The sequence below is a fragment of the Malania oleifera genome, chromosome 13, assembly GCF_029873635.1.
Source record: "Malania oleifera isolate guangnan ecotype guangnan chromosome 13, ASM2987363v1, whole genome shotgun sequence".
NCBI classification, from domain to species: Eukaryota; Viridiplantae; Streptophyta; class Magnoliopsida; order Santalales; family Ximeniaceae; genus Malania; species Malania oleifera.
In genome coordinates, this window is record NC_080429.1 from 76,887,434 (window position 1) to 76,907,263 (window position 19,830).

Genomic DNA, 19,830 nt, shown 5'->3' on the forward strand with positions numbered 1-19,830 from the left:
GACTCGACAATAGATAAATAAGGTGTCCCTTTGGAAAAGGTAATATTGGCACTAACAAATTTTCTCTGAATATGGAGATCATAAAACTATGTCCTTTTTGAGTTTTCAAGTACTTGATTTAGACACATTTAATAGCACGAGGAGAGAACTTGTCATGATGTTTGATAAATAATCTCTTTGGCCAAGAAAAATGATTGAGGCTCATTTTAAACAAATTCAAGTGCATTATCAGATAAAAAAGTTGAATATCAATGTCAAACTGAGCTTTTATTTCTTGGTAGAATTGAATAGAAGTACATCCAAAAAATATGATTATCTTTTAACAATAAATCTAGATCATATGCGAAAAATCACCCACAAAGGACTCAAAACATTGGTGACTATTCAAATTCTTTACACAAACCGTAAATATCTAAATGAACGAGAGAAAAAAATGATTTACTACTAGACTCGACTATAGATGGAAAAGATGTACTAATATGCTTTCTCGAATTGACATTCGTAACATTCATAAGACTCAAAACAATAAACTTATATATATATATATATTGACAAACAAAGAATTGTATGAAAAGAGAGAAGACTGAGCATAAGAAAATTAGAAAAAAAAAGGAAAAGAAAAAAGAAAAGACAGGAAGGATAAGAAATCCTCCCTTTACATCAATAAAAAAACTAGTTACAAAGAAGGCAACCTAAATAGAACCAGACTTAATGTAACAGGGCCACCAATCCCACTGCAAGTCTTCTAGAGAAACATGACGAAAAAAACTATTTGTTGACATCCATAGCAATGCAAGATATGCCACTCTACTCGAAAGCAAATTGTTAGTAGTAGCCACACCTTTGAATATTCTAGTATTCCTTTCCAACCAGACACGCCAAATAATATCCATAACAGTGCAACACCACAGTGCTTTCCTATCATTTTCTTTGCAAAACCTCTAAAAGTTATGGCATAAAAGGCCTTCAAAGTGTATGGACAGACCCAATTTTCACCAAATATACCAAAAACTTATTCCAAATAGCCAAAGTGAAAGAGTAATGAAGAAAGAGATGTGCACAAGTCTCTTCACTCCTCATGCAAAGGACACAAATGTTGGGGGATAGGGCCTTATTGGGTCTTCTCTTCTGAAGCAAATCATTGGTATTGATCCTTTCAAGTATCGCAGTCCAAATGAAAGCTTTTATTTTTTAGGGAGCTTTAGCTTTCCAAATCTACGGGTACAAAGTAAAAGGATCCAGAGTACAATCACAAGTCAAGTAAGTGAAAAAAGATTTACAAGAGAACTCCCCAAAAGGATCTAAACACCAAACCCTATTATCACTCCCCAAATGAACATGAAAGAATCGAGCAACTTGGTCAAAAGAACCATCTCATTAATCTCTCTCTCATTTAGATTTCTCTCAAAATGAAAGTTCCATGAATGCCCATCTTCTTGCAAAAGTTGGAAAGAAAAAATCCGAGTGTCATGAAGATTTGAGAAACGAATAAGACGAGGGGAAGTACCAGCCAAAGGCATCTCCCCCACCCAAGGATCCTCCCAAAGTGAATATGCTCTCCATTACCCAATGTATGATGCACTTTAGGAACGAGATAATTGTGAATTTCAGATACGAACTTCCAAGGACTCAAATAAGTAATGTTAACTCCCATTTTAGCATCCCACCCATTTTGTAGAATTCCAAATTTATTGCTAATTACCTTGTGCCTAAGAGAATGAGGTTCTATAGGAAAGCACCATAATCATTTCCCCACCAAAGAGACATTTTTGGACAAGAAGTTACCAAGACCCAAGTTTCCCTCCCTTTTAGGCCTACGAACAGTCTTCCAATCCACAGAATGACCTCTGCTATCTCTCCCCAACTAGACCATAAGAAATCCCTCATTAATTTCTCAACCCTCCTCGCTAATCTCACATGGATTCTAAAAAGAGAAAGGTAATACAAAGGGATAGAAGATAGACAAGCATGTATAAGGGTAATATGACCCCCTAAAGTGAAGAGCACTCCTTTCTACTCATCCAGTCTCCTAGCCACTCTCTAAAAAAAAGGGTCCCAAAAAGAGTCCGCATTGGAATTACCACCTAGGGCGACACCTAAATAAGTAATAGGCCAATTCAAAATGGCACTAGCCTAGCAAAAGAATCCACATTAATACCTAGATCCACCAAACTGCTCTTGAGAAATTAATTTTCAGCCCAGACACTCCCTCAAACACCTGTAAGATAGTCAACAAATTAAAGAAGCAACTTATGCTATTTGATAGGAAGAGAATAGTATAATCTGTGAACTGAAGATGAGAAATGATGCAATTCTCATAACCTACCTTAATCCCCTTCACCAACCCTTTATCTACCCCTCTCTCGATCATCCTACTCAAGACATCAACCATGAAGCAAAGAGAAGGGACGAAAGAGGATCTCCATGTCTTAGACCCTTGGACGCACGAAACCAAGACTTGGCCTCACGGTTTACTAAGACAGAAAAGACCATAAAAGATAGACACCCTCTAATCTATTTCCTCTCCCTTAGTTCAAAGCCTTTTCTGGTCATAATCTTGTCCAAGAAGCTCTAGCTCACCTTATCATAAGCTTTCTCAAAATCCAATTTTGACACAAGGTCCCTCTTATTCCTATGAACAGGATCTTCAACCACTTCATTAGCTATCAATCCAGCATCTAGGATATATATGTTACCTATAAAAGCACTTTGGCTAAAAGAGATAGTGTCCTCTAGAATAGTTGCCAACCTCTTAGATAACACCTTAGTCAAGATCTTATAGACACTAGTTACCAAGCTAATAGGTCTAAAGTCCTTGACTTGAACAACACCATCTTTTTTGGGGACCAAGGTAATAAAAGTGGAACTCAAACTCCTCCCCACCACTCCATTGTGAAAGAATTCAAGAAAAACTTTGAGGAGGTCTCCCTTCAAGGTCTCCCAACTATCTCGAAAGAAAGCCATAGTAAAGCCATCTAGCCTAGGGTCCTTTCCTCTATCCATCTAAAAAATCAAGCTTTTAATCTCCTCTTCCTTAAAAGGTCTCTCTAGCCAAGTAGCTTTATTAGTTGATATAGGACACAAATCCAGCCCCTTAAGTTTAGCTCTACTCTCATCTGTCTCTAAAAAGAGATTTTGTAAAATTCATTAATCAGGCCAACAATGCGGTTAGGATCCCTAATAACCTCTCCCTTATCATTCTCAAGTTCTTTAATATAGTTCATTCTTCTCCTACTAGTCACCACCCTATGAAATGCCTAGAATTACAGTCTCCATTCCTTACCCAGTTCATATTAATCCAACATCTCTCTTCTTTAAAAACAACTTGTTCAAACTCATTAGATGATTGGACTTGTATACCCACAATGTCCTCAGAAAGAGGTCCCTCCTCAGCCAATCTATCAATCACACCTAGTTTCTCAAGAATATTATTTTTTTCTAGGTCGAACATCACCAAAAGTCTCCTTATTCTAGTTTGTTAACTTATCTTTCACGTATCTCAATCTTTTCATAAAACAAAAACCTTCCCAACCTTCCATTGTGCACTCACCCCACCAATTCCTAACCAAGCTCTGAAAACCCAGATGAGTCAAGCACATGTTTTCAAATCTAAAATGGATTAGGACCCCACTTAAAAGGATTAGATTCAAGAACCAAAGGGCAATGATCAGAATTCACTCTAGGATGTACTTCTTGAGTAAGAGTGGGACAAGTATCTTCCATTCAGTGGCATATCAATCCTAGTGGCTACTATCTAATACCATCTGCAAACAAAGTAAACTAGGTATTCGAGAGTGGAATATCCCTCAAACCACACTCCTTAATCAAAGTATTGAAAGCCCTCATGCTTGAGGTGATTCCGGAACCTACCAACTTCTTATTAGAATACTGGAGAATTCTGGGAACAAAGAATGTGTGTAGCCGAAGGAAGCAAAACCAAGCCATTTGTAGCTAAAGCCAACAACTAAAGTTTAAACCTGGGATTTGGATCATCAAGGTGTCCTCTGAAGAGTCTCTTCAGCTCACTTCAGTGCCAACCCCCATTCTCGCCTTTCTTCTAAGCTCTACTAGCTAGCTTCTTGTAATTTTTTAAAGGATGGATGACACAAACGAGCATGCCACTAATCAAGAGAAACACTGTGAGTAAAAATTGAAAAAGCGACAAGAACTGGATCCACCACGAACACCATTGAAATTGTATTGGCTGTCTTTCTCAAGCCCTCTACCTATCCTCTTCTTATCTAGAGATCCTAAAAAACAAAATGAGAAGAAAAGGTCACATTAGAGCTATGAAACTTTGTTAATTGACTTGCTTATAACGGTTCAAGGGAAATTTAGGAATTGAAAGAATATTGCCAAACCGTTAGCAAAAGTAGCCTTAGAGTCTAAAGTAATGGAGCTTGGAGACTGAAACAAATTAGAACTACCAATCATATGGGACGAGGCACTAGAATCTAAAACCCATGAGAAGGATGAAGAGTCGAAGACACAAGAAGCCCGGTTGTACATGGGCTGCTGTAGCACTAGATATAAAAGACTGAGTTTGGAGTTGTTGAACCACGGAAACAAGATTGTAACTTTCTTCATGGGACACGGTAGATTATATACTCAACTCTGAGCAGCTTGGTGCATTTGAAGTGTTGACAATAGAATCTCCCTCAGTAAGAGACTTGTTCGCCCAAGTCAGTTTCCCAAAGAGATCTCAACAATAATCAATGGTATGGTTGCCCTTGCCACGATGTTGGCAAATGCAAGAATTGCAAACCTTGATCAGAAGTCATACAGCGAACACTAGCACAAAAAAAGCACTTTAGTACTCCAAAGATCCAGAACTTGCGCCACTTCAAAACTTCCTAGATCCAAAACTTCAAGAGGCAGCTATGACCATGGAACTGAGGTTACAATATCCTAGGAGCAACTGCTAAACCACAAAGAACAGGAAAAACACAACAAAGTACTGCTGGCACTTAATTAACAACCTGGAAGCTAGAGGCTTTGGCTGGTAGCAACTGAAAGTGCAGGCAAGAACAGGAAAAAATTCATTGAATACCAATTGAAACCAACTGATACAAGATTGCAAGCAATCAATCACAAACACACTGCATCAAAACAGCATCATTAATAAACCACAAACAGAGTACAAGTGATACCAGCCCGTGGAACATGAGAACAATAACAGTATACTAAAAACAGAGTATAACTGACTTCATATCAGCAAAACACCATGAAAACACACAGCTTTCTACCAAGGATGCTGTGCAGCCTAACTAAGAAGAGAAGTGTCCTTAAAAGACTCTCAAACTGACCAAAAAGTCAGATTCGAGAACTGATTTGGGGAGGATAAAAAGTATGAAAAAACAGAGTGTCAAAATCATTTCAGATAAGCCAGATCCAGAGGAGATCAAGGCTTTGATACCATGTTGTAAAGTTAGAGATGGTGGAGAGAAGAGAACAACAGAAGAAGAGGAGGAGAAGAGAAAAGGAGGAAAATTGGGCGACGGCTTCCTGGAGGCTACGTAGAGCTCTAGGTGAGCCTTCTTATAAATTAATAATAATAAATATTCAAGGAAAAAAATACCCCCGCTCACACAATCTTATTACTGAAAATAAGATGTTCACTTAAAACAAATACATTAATGTATGTCCTGATTTGGAGCTAATGATGGTTTGCTCCTGCTTTGGAATGTCAAACCTTCCCTTTAACTTTCATTTTGGTTTACCATAAATATCCAAGGACTGATATTTTATTAAGCCAATGCAATTCTTGCATGCTCATTTTTGCCTCTCATCTTTCTCTTGACGCCATTTTTTCATGTGAATGTAGAAGTCTAAGAATAGATACAAGAACTATTTTAGCTTGTTATGAATAGTGATTCATTCTCCTCTGATTAGTACATGCTAGCTTTCTTTCACATTCATGAACATCAGTCAATGTTCTTACACTCTTCATTATGAATTTATAATCATGCACATATTGTTTTCCTGTGTAGGTTCTTGATCTAAAGAGAGGACAGCCTGAATTGTTGCTTCGAGAGTTAGCTTGTGGACGAAATAAACGTCGAATACAGGATTCCCCAATTGTTCAGTTTCATATCCAGTTGCTCTCTATGATACATAAGGACTCACAAAAAGAGTAAGTATTTTGATTTAGATAGACTTTATTATTTTTTTGTAATAACAACCTGGTGATGGTTCTAAACACAACTTTTTTCAGGCATACTTCCTGCAGTCACACTATTGACGGAAATTCATGGTTGGAAGCTCTTAGGAAATGCATCTCAGAATCCAAGTATCCATTGGAGGAACTTCAGTTGGATTGCTTTGATGTCAGTGATGATGGATATGACAAATTAAACTTGTCCACAAAGCTCAGAATCTTAAATTTTCTGTGTGATGAAGCTCTTGGTACCGTGTAAGTGATAATCTGCTGTTAAGACATCTGTTAATGTTTGTCTTTGATCCAAGGTTTTTGTTTTGCATCCTGGAATCAAATGCAATAGTAAAGTAGATAAACAGAAAAAGAAGAAAAGCAGAACAAAGGAAACACCAACATTTATGTGGTTTGGGCCATTCGGCTTTGAAGCCTATGTCCACAGCTGTAAAATTATACTATGAATCCAGTCTTGGTATAATGAAGTTCAAAATCACTCAATGTCTCCTTACACCTGATACACACCCAACCTCAGAGTCTCACACTGATGAAGAGAAAGTCATCCAAGCATATGAATGTAACAAATATATATGTGTATGTATAATTATGCACATGTGTATGACTTGGAAAACAAAATGAGCGTTGAGTGGGTCAAAATTCATACGCGTGGACTCTGCCTTTGCACCTGGAAAAACTGCATAGTGGCAAACATAATGAGTTCAGCATGACAGGTGCCCAGTGAGTACAGTGGGGAGGGGGTGTGTTAGAACTTAGAAGAGAATAGGATATTTTAGTACTCATGTGGTGTAAGTGGGGGTATTTTTGTCTATCTATCTTTTTCATTATCATTAGTAAATAAGATAGCGGACTTACAGCTTAAAGTAAGGCTTAGGAATCTGCTTGCTTTTTAATTTTCTTTTTTGCTCTTCTCTTCTTCCCTTTCCATGTCTAACTTTAGAGCAGATAGGATATCAAGATGGTGCTTTTCCCTCATGAAAGGAGTAGGGAACTTTGAAGAATGTAAGCATGAAAGAATTTGGGGATTTCCTTCACATGATTGCTTTGATTGACCCCCCTCACGTCGGAGGCCATTTTACTTGTTCCAACATAAGAGAGACCCCCTCTTTTCTTGAGAATTGGTAGGTTTTAATTTCAATGGGCTAGGAGGAGTATATTTCTAAGGTTACTCAAGAGCTTCTCCCTAAGGCCTACATGCTGGCCACTTTCACAATTTGTTGGACACTAGAGGAATAAAGTGGGGACCAACTCCTTTTCCTTTGAAAACTTGTGGCTTAGACGAGAAGGTTTTGGGAAGATCATCAACAGTGGTGGTCCACTCCCCACTTTGGAGGCTTTGCAAGCTTAGTTCTTAGTTTCCAGTTGAAAGGGATTAAATGGAGAATAAGACACTTTTGAAGACATTCGATGAAGAAAGAAACTGCTTTGAGGAAAATCTAGAATCTTGATGCTGAAGAACTTTCTCAAGGCCTTAATGATGAAGATAAAACAAGAAAGACCCTCTTTCGAAAAGAATTATTCGATATTATAAATATGAAGAAATTGCTTGGTGATGAACTGCCTTATTGCTCGTTAAAGCTTGATATGCATTGTTGGAATCGCAACCTAACAACTTAGCGTTTAGTTAAAGTGGTAATCTAACATGGCCTTTCAACTTGTTACCAGGAGGTCTCGGGTTCTAATCTCTTTGCTCGTGTTTACTGTGTGGTGTTTATAAAATTATTGTATTCCTTGTAATGGGTGTTTTTTATCGTGTGGTTATCTCTCCATGTGCTATTGTGCTGCATGTTGCGAGGGATTGTTAAAGCTTGTTATACATAGTTGGCTTACAACCTAATGACATAAGCTTTTAGATGAGGTGATAATCTACCATTGTTAAAAGAAGTGTATGAAGCACTAAATTCCGTCATTGCACATTGTCACAAGCTGAACACTTCACACATTGTGAAGAGTTGTGAGCACTAGTTTTTGCACTCTTTCTTAACTAGTCTGCCGAAAGTATACTGTGGTTTCACCACATGGACAAATTTTTTGATTAAATGAATGGCATAACTTAAAGATAGGTCTCTCCCTTTATTTAGAATACAAATCAAATACATTCTAATTACCATGGTTCGAAATCGCGGTCGTGGGTAATGTCGCGTAACGGTCACGGGACGTAGGAGACGCGGGTGTTATGTAACGGGAAGCGGGCGTAATGCTTGTGAATTTTTTTCGCGCATGCACAGCCATGCCAAAATTAAAAAATAAGCATGAAATCCATTAATGCATGATTTTTAATGAATTTTGACGGCTTTCATTCAACCTACAAATGCTTTTTAATAGGCATTATGATTTTTATATTAATTTTAGTGCGTTGTTTACAAAAAAAAGCATTTATTTTTTATAGTTTGCATTACTTTAATGGGTAAAAAGATGTAGAAATGTAATTAAAATGAAGAATCAATTAATTAAAGACATAAAGCTACTAAAAATGAGTCAATAGACTCAATACTCAATATACATACATGAATTTGAAAAAGGATTGGTATCAAATATCAATAAATAGTTGAATACATGAATACAATATTACAAATTTATAACATAGCACATGTCATCACTAAAAAGAATGACGTGGAGGGTCTTCATAATCTGCATCTCTATTGGGAATTATCTCCCCACCCTTGTGGAAATACATAGCTGAATAAACCCAAGTTTACGTTATTTTGTTGCTGCTCCTGAAAATCTACTGGTGGTGAAAATCCAACTGATATAGGAGGTGCATAATCTCCTCCTTGACCATATCTTGAATAATGTCCATAAGTTGGGACTGGGGCTGGCTCTGGGTAGTGTGTAGAAGAAGACTCACTAGATCCTGAGATTCATGATCCACTAGGATAAATATAAGACGTAGAATATGGATCATAGTGTTGAGAATCTTGAGATGGTGGATAGGACTGTGATGATGAATCTAAACCAAAGTCACCAAAACTACGAATCACACCATATGAATCTTCAATAGAATCACGATCTCGGTTGTTGAAATCCCGAGTATCCTTGACAATATTGAGTAAATTAGGAAAGTGAGTAAATGTAGAAAATTGTGTATTATTCCATAGGGAGATTGTTTCCTTGTTTAGAGTCTTTGTTTGTATTATATATTGTAAGATTGGGATATACATATTTTAAGAATTCAAGAAATATTGAAATTGAATTCCGCTCACATGGTATCAGAGCTAGGGTTTCTCAACCTTAGCTAACGATGGTCAGCAGCACTAGTAGAGGGTCTGGAAAACCCGACGGGGATTCAGAGGCTACATTCGCTGGGGATTTGAATAGGCTGGACAATACAACCTTTCCACTCTCAGTGGAGAAATTGAATGGAAAAAACTTCCGTGAATGGGCTCAATCTATAAAATTGTTGATTGAAGGAAAAGGGAAACTGAGTTACCTTACCGGTGAACGGAGGAGACCAGACCCTACCGATGCTATCGCCTTGCAAAAATGGAGGTCCGAAAACTCCATGGTCACGGTTTGGCTCGTTAACTCGATGAAGCCAACAATCGAAAAAATCTACTTGTTCTTGCCTATGGCGAAGGATGTCTGGGACGCTGTTTGTGAAACCTACTCTGATGTCGAGAGTTATTCACAAATCTTCGAAATCAAAACTCAGTTGTGGCAGATGAGGCAAGGCGATAGAGATGTCGCGGAGTATTTCATTGAGATGACCGATCTTTGGCAGGAGCTCAATCTGAGCATCGAAGAGGAATGGGAGTGCTTCAGCGACAACACGTGATACAAGAGGAGGCTTGAAAACGAATGGGTCTTCGAGTTCTTGGCTGGCCTCAACCGAGATTTGGACGACGTGCGGGGACGAATTCTCGGCCGGCAACCTCTGCCTTCAACCCGAGAAGTATTTGCCGAGGTAAGGAAGGAGGAGAGTAGGAGACGAGTGATGTTGAGGCCTCGAGGAGATCGTATCAGGCGGACGTGTTCGTCCAAAATCTGAGTACAAATGGGAATGGGCCGAATCCCAATGGGCCTGACGTCTCGACCCTTATATCAAAAGGCCCTACGGGATCCAAGCAAAGATCACAAAAAGGTAAAATATGGTGCGACCACTGTCAAAAGCCAGGTCATTCAATAGATACATGCTGGGAGATTTATGGAAAGCCTATTGATTGGAAGCCGAGACAAAATAAAAAAAGTTGTTGGTATCAGGCTACTACTGATAGTTCAACTAAAAAATCACAAGGTGAAAAAACCAATAATACCACTCCAAGTGGTGTATTCAGTTCTGAGCAGTTGGATCAACTATATAAAATGTTTTCCTCAATTCAAACATCGGGTTAGTCTTCCACTAGTTCTATAGCTCACCGAGGTAATTTTTTGTCAGCCCTAAATACTATATCCCATAACAAATCACCATGGATAATTGACTCGGGTGCATATGATCATATGACTGTCTCTTATCAATTGTTCTCATCCTATTTACCATATACTGGAAATCTGAAAGTAAAAATTGTAGATGGATCTCTATCACCTGTTGTTGGCAAAGGAAGTATTTGCATATCTGATTCTATAACTTTAAAATTTGTCCTACATGTACCTAAGCTATCATGCAACTTGTTATCCATTAGCCAATTGACAAAAGATTCCAATTGCTCTGCTAAATTTGTTTCATCTCATTGTGTTTTCTAGGACCTATCATAGGGGAAAACGATTTGTAGTGCTAAGGCGTGTGAGGGACTCTACTACTTTGAGGAGGTAAATACGAGTGAACAATATAATACTGCAATTTGTGATTGTGCATCTATTTCTAGAGATAGGGAACTTTTGTTATGGCATTCTAGGACGGGTCACCCAAATTTTAAATATTTAAGACGTTTATTTCCTTCTATTTGTTTAAATAAAACATCTTCTGATTTTCAATGTGAATTTTGTGAGCTTGCAAAACATCTGCGTAATTCTTTCCCAAAATCCACATACAAACCATCCCGCCCATTCACTATGATTAACAGTGATTTGTGGGGACCCTTACGCTCCCCCAATCGCACTCATACAAAATAGTGTGTTACCTTTATTGATGATCATACTCATATTTGTTGAGTCTACTTGTTGAAAGATAAAACTGAAGTCCGGTCTATTTTTGTCAGTTTTCACTCCATGATTCAAACACAATTTCAAACTCGCATTCAAATTCTACGTACTGATAATGGTACAGAATATTTGAATGATATTCTGGGAAATTATCTTCAAGAAAGTGGAATTGTACATTAGAGTTCTTGTGTGGATTCCCCCTCAACAAAATGGGGTCGCTGAACGAAAAAAAAAGACATATACTTGAAGTAGCTCGGACATTGATGTTCACTACAAATATGAAGAACTATTTTTGGGGCGATGCTGTCTTAACAGCTACACATCTCATTAATCGAATGCCGAGTATAGTTCTTTCCTTTACAACTCCTCTGTAGAAATTCCAGGAATATTTTCCTACCTCTCGACTCCACTCGAGTCTTCCTTTGAAAATATTTAGATGTATTACATTTCTTTATGTTCATGCTCACAACCGAGATAAATTGGAACCTCATGCCGTTAAATGCGTCTTTATTGGTTATTCTCTAAACCAGAAAGGCTACAAATGTTATGAACCAGTCTTCAAAAAAATGTTTGTTAGCCTTGATGTCACTTTTTTTGAAACCACTCCTTATTTCCAGCTACCCTCTCTTCGGGGGGAGAAGTGGAGTGAAGATCGGTTCTTTGATTTCTTTATTGCTGAATCTGTGTCATCTAATGAGTCTCCCATTGCTTCATTCCCTGACCCATCTATTGCATCTCCTATTGCATGTCTTGACCTACCATATACAAATGATCACTTAAACTCGGGGGGAGATGCAGAAAAACAAAAGGAAATACTTGTTTACTCCAGAAAGCCAAAAACAAGGCACAGGGAGAATCTCATACGTGAGGCACCAAAACAGTTTGAACCGGTGATAGCTCCGAGCAGCCATGAGTCGACGCCAAGTCCTGATCGGGTAATCAATGATCATGAGCTTTCTTCTAATAAGTCTACACCTGATGACATAAACTTACCCATTGCAGTCAGAAAACAAACTAGGTCATGTACTCTATATCCCTGGTCAAAATACATGTCCTATAAAACTTTGTCCACAGGGTATCGTACTTTTACCTTTAACCTTGAGAGGATAAAAATTCCAAAAGATATTCAGGAAGCTCTTGAAAGTCCTGAATGGAGGGAAGTCGTTATGGAAGAAATGTGGGCTCTCGAAAAAATTGAAACTTGGAATGTTATGAACCTGCCGAGTGGAAAGAACTAGTTGGCTGCAAATGGGTTTTCATAGTGAAATATAGGGCTGATGGGATAGTTGAACAATATAAAGCCAGACTCGTCGCAAAGGGATTTACACAGACTTACGACATTGACTACACAGAGACATTTGCACCAGTGGCAAAACTAAATATAGTTCGGGTACTCCTGTCATTAGCAGCTAACTTAGATTGGCCACTACAACAACTAGACATTAAGAATGCATTTCTAAATGGTGAGCTAGAAGAAGAAGTCTACATGACTATACCACCAGCATTCAGTAAGAAAGGTGAAGAAAATAGAGTATGCAAACTCAAGAAGTTCTTGTATGGACGCAAGCAATCCCCTAGAGCATGGTTTGACATATCTGCAAAGGTAATTAAAAATTAGGGATATCGACAAGGCAATCAGATCACACTATGTTCTTTTGACAGTCTGAAAATGGTAAGAAAATAACTCTGATAGTATATGTTGATGATATAATTCTAACCGGAGATAATACAGTGGAGATGGAAAGATTAAAGAAAGTCCTAGCTGTTGAATTTGAAGTTAAAGATCTGTGACAAATGCAATACTTCTTGGGAATGGAAATTACTAGATCAAAGAAAGGTATCAGTGTCTCTCAGCAAAAGTATATCCTTGATCTTCTAACCGAAACTAACATGCTTGGATGCAAACCTAGTGAAACCCCGATTGAAGCAGTAGAGAAAGGTATCAGAGATTGGTTGGTAAACTAATTTACTGAACACACATCAGACCCGACATTGCATTTGCGGTAGGTGTTGTAAATCAACACATGCATTCATCGAAAAAGACTCATCTAGATGCTGTGTATAAGATCCTCAGGTACCTCAAGGGTTCTCCAGGCAAGGGACTCTTCTTTAAAAAATGTGAAAGCAAGAAAGTGAAAATCTTCACAGATGCAGATTGGGCAGGATCGGCAAAAGATAGAAGGTCAACCATTGGATATTGAACCTTTGTGTGGGGAAATTTGGTAACTTGGAGGAGTAAAAAAACAGAATGTGGTGGCTCGAAGTAGCGCTGAAGCTGAATTCAAAGCAGTTGCACAGGGGATATGTGAAGGACTATGGTTACGGAAACTCTTGGAAGAGCTACAGGTTTCGGTGAAATTTCCTATCAAACTCTATTGTGACAACAAAGCAGCGATCAGTATCTCTCTCAATCCAGTTCAACATTACAAGACTAAACATGTGGAAGTGGACCGACATTTTATCAAAGAGAAGGTTGAAGAAGGAATCATCTGTATGACTTATGTACCTACTAAGGAACAAACTGCAGATATCTTTACTAAAGGGTTAGCACGACAGAACTTTAACGATTTCATTGGCAAGTTGGATATGATTAATATCTATGATCCAACTTGAGGGGGAGTGTTGAAATCCCGAGTATCCTTGACAATATTGAATAAATTAGGAAAGTGAGTAAATGTAGAAAATTGTGTATTATTCTATAGGGAGATTGTTTCCTTGTTTTGAGTCTTTGTTTGTATTATATATTGTAAGATTGGGATGTACATATTTTAAGAATTCAAGAAATATTGAAATTGAATTCCGCTCACATCGGTGTGGGTGACTTCTTCTAGTTTGTGTACTATGACTCTCACTAGGGTCACCACTGGTAGTTCTCCTTCTCCTGGGTTGTGAAGATTGCTACCCTGGAGGAATACCCAAGTTGTTGGAGATGTGGCTCATATTGAGTGGAACGCATGCACAAGGAAAGCATGGTGATGCAAAGAACAAGGTTGCTGAGCTACAGGAAGAAACCATCGACGGTTATGTTGACGGTTTGGTCGACGATTTCAGTTTGCAGAAGGAACAACTCTCGGTAGATGAAATCGTCGACTATTTCAGTCCATGCCGTCGACGGTTTGCTGAAATTGTCGATGATTTTGTTTTGCGCAGATCACAATTTTGAATCGGGAGATGAGTAGATTCGAAGATTTCGGAGGATTTTCCTCCGGAGATTGCTACAAGAGTGTTTTTGATATAGTCCCAGTCTTTTGTACGCACAGGGTTGATATATAAACTATATTTGTAACCCTTGATGTAAGCTTGACAATCTAATAGTGAAAATCAGTCGCTTGCTATTGTGGACGTAGGCACATTGCTAAACACGTAATTTCTTGTGTCATTGATTTTATTGCTTTCCTTTATTCTCATTGTGATTGCTTATTTCGTATATTCATCGTTGGTTGCTTGCATTACTTGTTCAGGATTCGAGTTGTGTGTTTCCGCTGCGCATTCGAATCAACAAAAGTCATAATTTTCGGATATATCATGTAGTCCATAATGACTACGAGGATATGTATGCCCTACAAATGATGTTCCTGTATCATACCCATAACCATATTCTGCGCCACCACCACGACCATCACTCCTAGCCCCAGCACCGCTAGGTCCACTACCACCATCATCATCACTTGGTGCACTCAAACCAAGATTATCATCACTTTGTGTACGTTCAGGACTTGAACTTGAATCATGCACATTTATTGGTGGTTGATCACCTCCTTGTGCAGTACCACAAACCTCTTCATGTAACCAATTTGAGTTGTTCCGATCGTCGAGTAATGGTGTCTCTCTCTCCTGTAACCATGGACTCAAAGGATCATCCTTGTCAAAAATATAGTCCAAATTAATAGGGTTAAAGCTATCTTCAATGTCCTGTTGGCTTCTTCTCATTGTATGTCTTAACTTTAATCTCATGTTGTAATGCACGAAAACAAGTTTTTGTAGTCTCATGTACTTTAGTCTATTTCTTGTTTTCGTATAGATGAGGCTAAAGGGGCTCTAATTACACTCAAAATTTGAAGCTGATGTGGTCTGGTTAAGAATTCTGATTGCTATTTTTTGTAGCTCAAGAGCACACATGCCATAGTTAATTCACCATTCGGCTGGATAAATAATTGAAGAAAAACACATGTCAATATAGTGTATGTTTGAAAAGACAATTTTGAACATAAAAATGACAAAATAGATCCATTCATCAATTATTTAGCCACAGTTACCAAGATTTGTTTGGTTCACTACCCTTTGAGCCAACGGAGTTCCAATTGTCTCCTGCTTATCCCGATATAGCAACAACTAAAAAAACAAAGATTGTGAAGTATAATTAATTAATTAAATGTATATTATAGAAATTATGACAAAATACTAAAATAATTCATTGTTCAACAGAACTAATACTTGATTAATAGTCTGGATTAAAGTATCTATATTGGACACCAGCTTGGTTATCACTTTTTAACCCTATCCATAACTTCTCTCGCAACTTCAGAAGAGGGTGGGGCACCATAAAGAAATTGGGGGTTCAAAAAATATCATGAAATTAAATTTATAAAAATATTAATCAATAATAGTTTATTAGTATTGTAACTTTTAATGCAACTACACATGATTTAAACGTTAAAATAATAAGAAATTGTATTTTATTTACACTTACCGGCTACATGTAAGTCTTGATGCAATTGAAAATTGCACCGATTATCAATAATTTTCCAATAATCTTTGTGGAATCGATAGTCTTTTTGAATTGCCAACTTTGCCCTATCAATTGCCTCATATATGAAACCCATAGTTAGTTTTTCATCACCATCAACCAATTTAAGAACTTTCACTATGGGTTCCTGTACTTTAATTATATCGGAGGCCTTCTGCCAAAACTCTTTTCCTAAGATAATCATCTTCGTATAATATGCTAGGCCAGATTTTGCCATCCCAAACCTTGAGTTTTCCCAAGCATCACATGTGAACATTTCCTTCGATGCTTGTTTATGCCTAACAATATTCTCCAAGGCAGTAAAGTTGGTGGCAAATCAAGTTATGGCTGGACGAAACAATTCTTTATTATTTGTGAATTTTTTCATAAAATTCACTGTCCACGTGTGGTTGTAAATAAAAGAGGTTATTATTTTAGCATTTTCTAAGACCTTCTTTACATTACTTTTCTTACCAATGTCTTCAAGAATAAGGTCTATGCAATGAGCTGCGTATGCTATCCAGTAGAGATTGGGTTTCTTTTGTGTTAATAATTTCCTTCCCTCATTCATTATCAGTTACTACTTGGACAACGTTTTCCTCTCCAATTTTTTCAACCACCTTGTCCATTAATCTGAAATGAAATTATAGATTTAACAATTATTGCGACTTAATTAAAAATATGCAAGTCATCAAGTGACTCAAGTCAATTAAAATTAAAAAATTACCTGAAATAATATTCAAATGTTCGGCTTGGCACTTAAGAGGCATCAACTGACTTGTGGAAAACAGTGCCCCTATTGCAATAAACTAAAAAGTTTATTATGTGTTTTTTAAGGACCCTGACCAACCATCACGCATAATGGTTACACTTCTCTTCTTCCAAATGCTAGCAAAAGAAGACATAATTTTTCATTTCCTGATACTCTTGTTCTAAATATATTTCAGAGACCTCATAGGGTGATGGGCCTTTCACCCCTTTTCCAACCGCTGCAGCAACATCAAGCATCAGCTGCATAAATGGAGAGTCAACTATGTTCGCTAGAATTCGATTATAAATTAGGAATTTTTCCACTGCTTTTCCTAGTTTACTCTTTAAACTCTTCAGAATTTTGGTATTTATTTTTGGTTGCTTGACACTCCTACTTCTTTCTAGAGTAGGATCCATCACTCTTAATCTAGCTTCAGGGGCAGTAGGGTTAATCCATTGTCGTCCATTGCCTCCAGCTTTTTGAACACTTTGTGACAGAGTTCTACCAAAACCACCGGCACTGCCAATACTAGAGCCACCGCCTTGTTCATAATAATTATCGCTTCCACCGATTCTTGCCCTAAATCTTTGCCTCACTTCCCATTCTTGTTGAGCGCGTATGCTTTCTTGTCGAGCAAATCTTATTGTTTCCTCATCTGAATCTTCTTTGTCGCTCAAATTTTTAAAATCTCCTCTGATTTGAGCTTCTATTTCCTCTTGCCTTTTTTGTTTGTCTTTTTTCTTCTCTGCATATTGTTGTAGATGTTTCATCATTTCTTCTCTCACCTGCGTGGTTACATTTGGACATGAAGACACCTGACTTTTTTTATGTGCCAAGTGTTGTTTCAATTGTGTAATTCCTCTTTTAATTGTCTTTCCGCATAATTTACATAAGACAACATATCTACTAACCTTCCACTGGAGTAGCAAAATGCCAACCAATGTCTTCACTTGGTAGCTCTTCAGTTCCTTTTTTCTCACTTGGCATATTGGTGCTTGATTCGATGACTTCTAGTAGAAGTCTTCTAGACAAGTAAAAAAAAAAAACGTTACTGTCCTTATACAACAAATCAAGAATAAAATGGTACATAATTAATTAATTAATGAATTACGTAACAATATTACATAAATGATGGATTAAATTTAAACTTTAAGTTGCTAACTATTAAAAATTTTAGTTGATTTATACATATATAATACAATATTTTATATTACAATTTACAATTTACAATTTAACAAAATAAATATGGAATTGTAAATCTTACAATTTAATTATTTAAAACGTAGTGTACTTGAGTCACATGACTAATTGTGTAGAAATTAGAATTTATTATAAATTGTAGATCTAATATTAAATTATTAATTGTCAAGGTATTTAAAAAAAATTAATTTGTAGAATATTAATTAATAATTTTTTGCTAAAATATTAATTATAAAATATATATCTGTACTCTAACTCTCTAAGTAACTCTATAGATTTTATATTTTAATAATTTTATAGTATTTTTTTAAAATTTTAATTAATAAATTTTACTTATATAATCATTTTCAAATTTATGTACTAATGAAATAATAAGTATAAACTGAAATTATAAAATAGACTAAACTATTAATTTATAATAAATTAGTAATTTGGTAATTACATTGGATAAACCAATGAAATAGAAGAAGACATAGCCACAACCACTTACCCAGTACCAGTTACCCACTCTCAACCGAAGTTGCGAAATGTGAATGGAGAGCTGCAAGCCTCCAAATCCTCAAATAGAAGGCTTCGAAGCTAATTTTTGGAGCTGCGAGCCTGCGAATGGAGCTGACTTGTAGAGCACAGCTCCTTCAATCGACAAATCGAAGATTCAAAGCTGTTTTTGGGGTTCTATAAGTTGGACGAAAGAGACAAATTGACGAAGAGGGAAAGAGGAAACTCTGCCAGTCAGTCGACCTGCAAAGCACACCTTCAAGCGACAAATCGAAGCCGATTTTGGGGATTTTGAATCTTCAGATCAATAAATCCAAGTTGTATGAAGGTGACGAAGAGGGAAAGAGGGAACTCAACCTACGGACTTGTGGAGCACAATGTCAAAGTTCAAATAACAAATCAAAGGCTTCGAAGCTGCTTTTCGGTTGTTAGGAGGCTTTAAACAAGGAGATCTAAGTTGGACGATGGAGAAACACACAAAATGAAGCAGATTCAAGGAGATACGGCAGTCGTAACGTGGCGTATCGGTCGTTACATGCCGTTATGGTTCCATAATGACTGTTGTGCGCTTGAATTTTCTGCTCACCGCATTAGCGGCCTATAATGGTATTTGAGACCTGATTTTCTGTTACGTAACGGCCGTTATTTAATACCATGCTAATTACCCTTACTAACTCTCACTAATTAACATACTAACAAAGTTAATTATAATACTAAAAGACATAAATAACCTCTTAACACTCCCCCTCAAGTTGGAGCATAAATGTCATAAGCTTCTAGCTTGTTATAAATAAATTTAACATGAGCACCATCCAAAGCATGGTATTAACATAACAACCATTACATAATGGAAAATCAGGTCTCCGAAACCGTTACAGGCAGCTAATGTGGTGAGTGGAAAATTCACGTGTGTAACGGCCGTTACGGAATTGTAACGTGGCGTAACGGTTGCCGACAGGCCCCTACAACATACCTTATCTCCTCGAATCTGCTCCATTTTGTGTGTTTCTCCATCGTCCAACTTAGATCTCCTCATTTGACAAAAAGCAACTTTGAAGCCTTCGATTTGTTGTTTGAACTTTGACATTGTGCTCCGCAAGTTCGCAGGCTGAGTTCCCTCTTTCCCTCTTCGCCTCCTTCGTACAACTTAGATCTATTGGTCTGAAGATTCAAAATCCCCAAAATCAGCTTTGATTTGTCGCTTGAAGGTGTGCTTCGCAGGTTAGTTGACTGGTAGAGTTTCCTCTTTCCCTCTTCGTCAGTTCGTCTCCTTCGTCCGACTTATAGAATCCCAAAATCAGCTTCGAATCTTTGATTTGTCACTTGAAGGAGTTCTGCTCTGCAGGCCGGCTCCATTCGTAGACTCGCAACTTCAAAAATCAGCTTTGAAGCCTTCGATTTGAGGAT

At 37.4% G+C, this 19,830-nt stretch overlaps 1 protein-coding gene across 2 annotated transcripts in view; it reads left to right on the forward strand.

The window, feature by feature from the left end:
- The window catches only part of LOC131146279 (uncharacterized), a 76,813-nt gene that overhangs the window by 15,408 nt on the left and 41,575 nt on the right, over nt 1-19,830 (forward strand). For both annotated transcript variants that reach the window (XM_058095756.1, XM_058095757.1), the window contains exons 10-11: nt 5,991-6,133; nt 6,215-6,412. In XM_058095756.1, the coding sequence (XP_057951739.1) occupies nt 5,991-6,133; nt 6,215-6,412 (341 nt within the window). The remainder of the gene's footprint in view (nt 1-5,990; nt 6,134-6,214; nt 6,413-19,830) is intronic.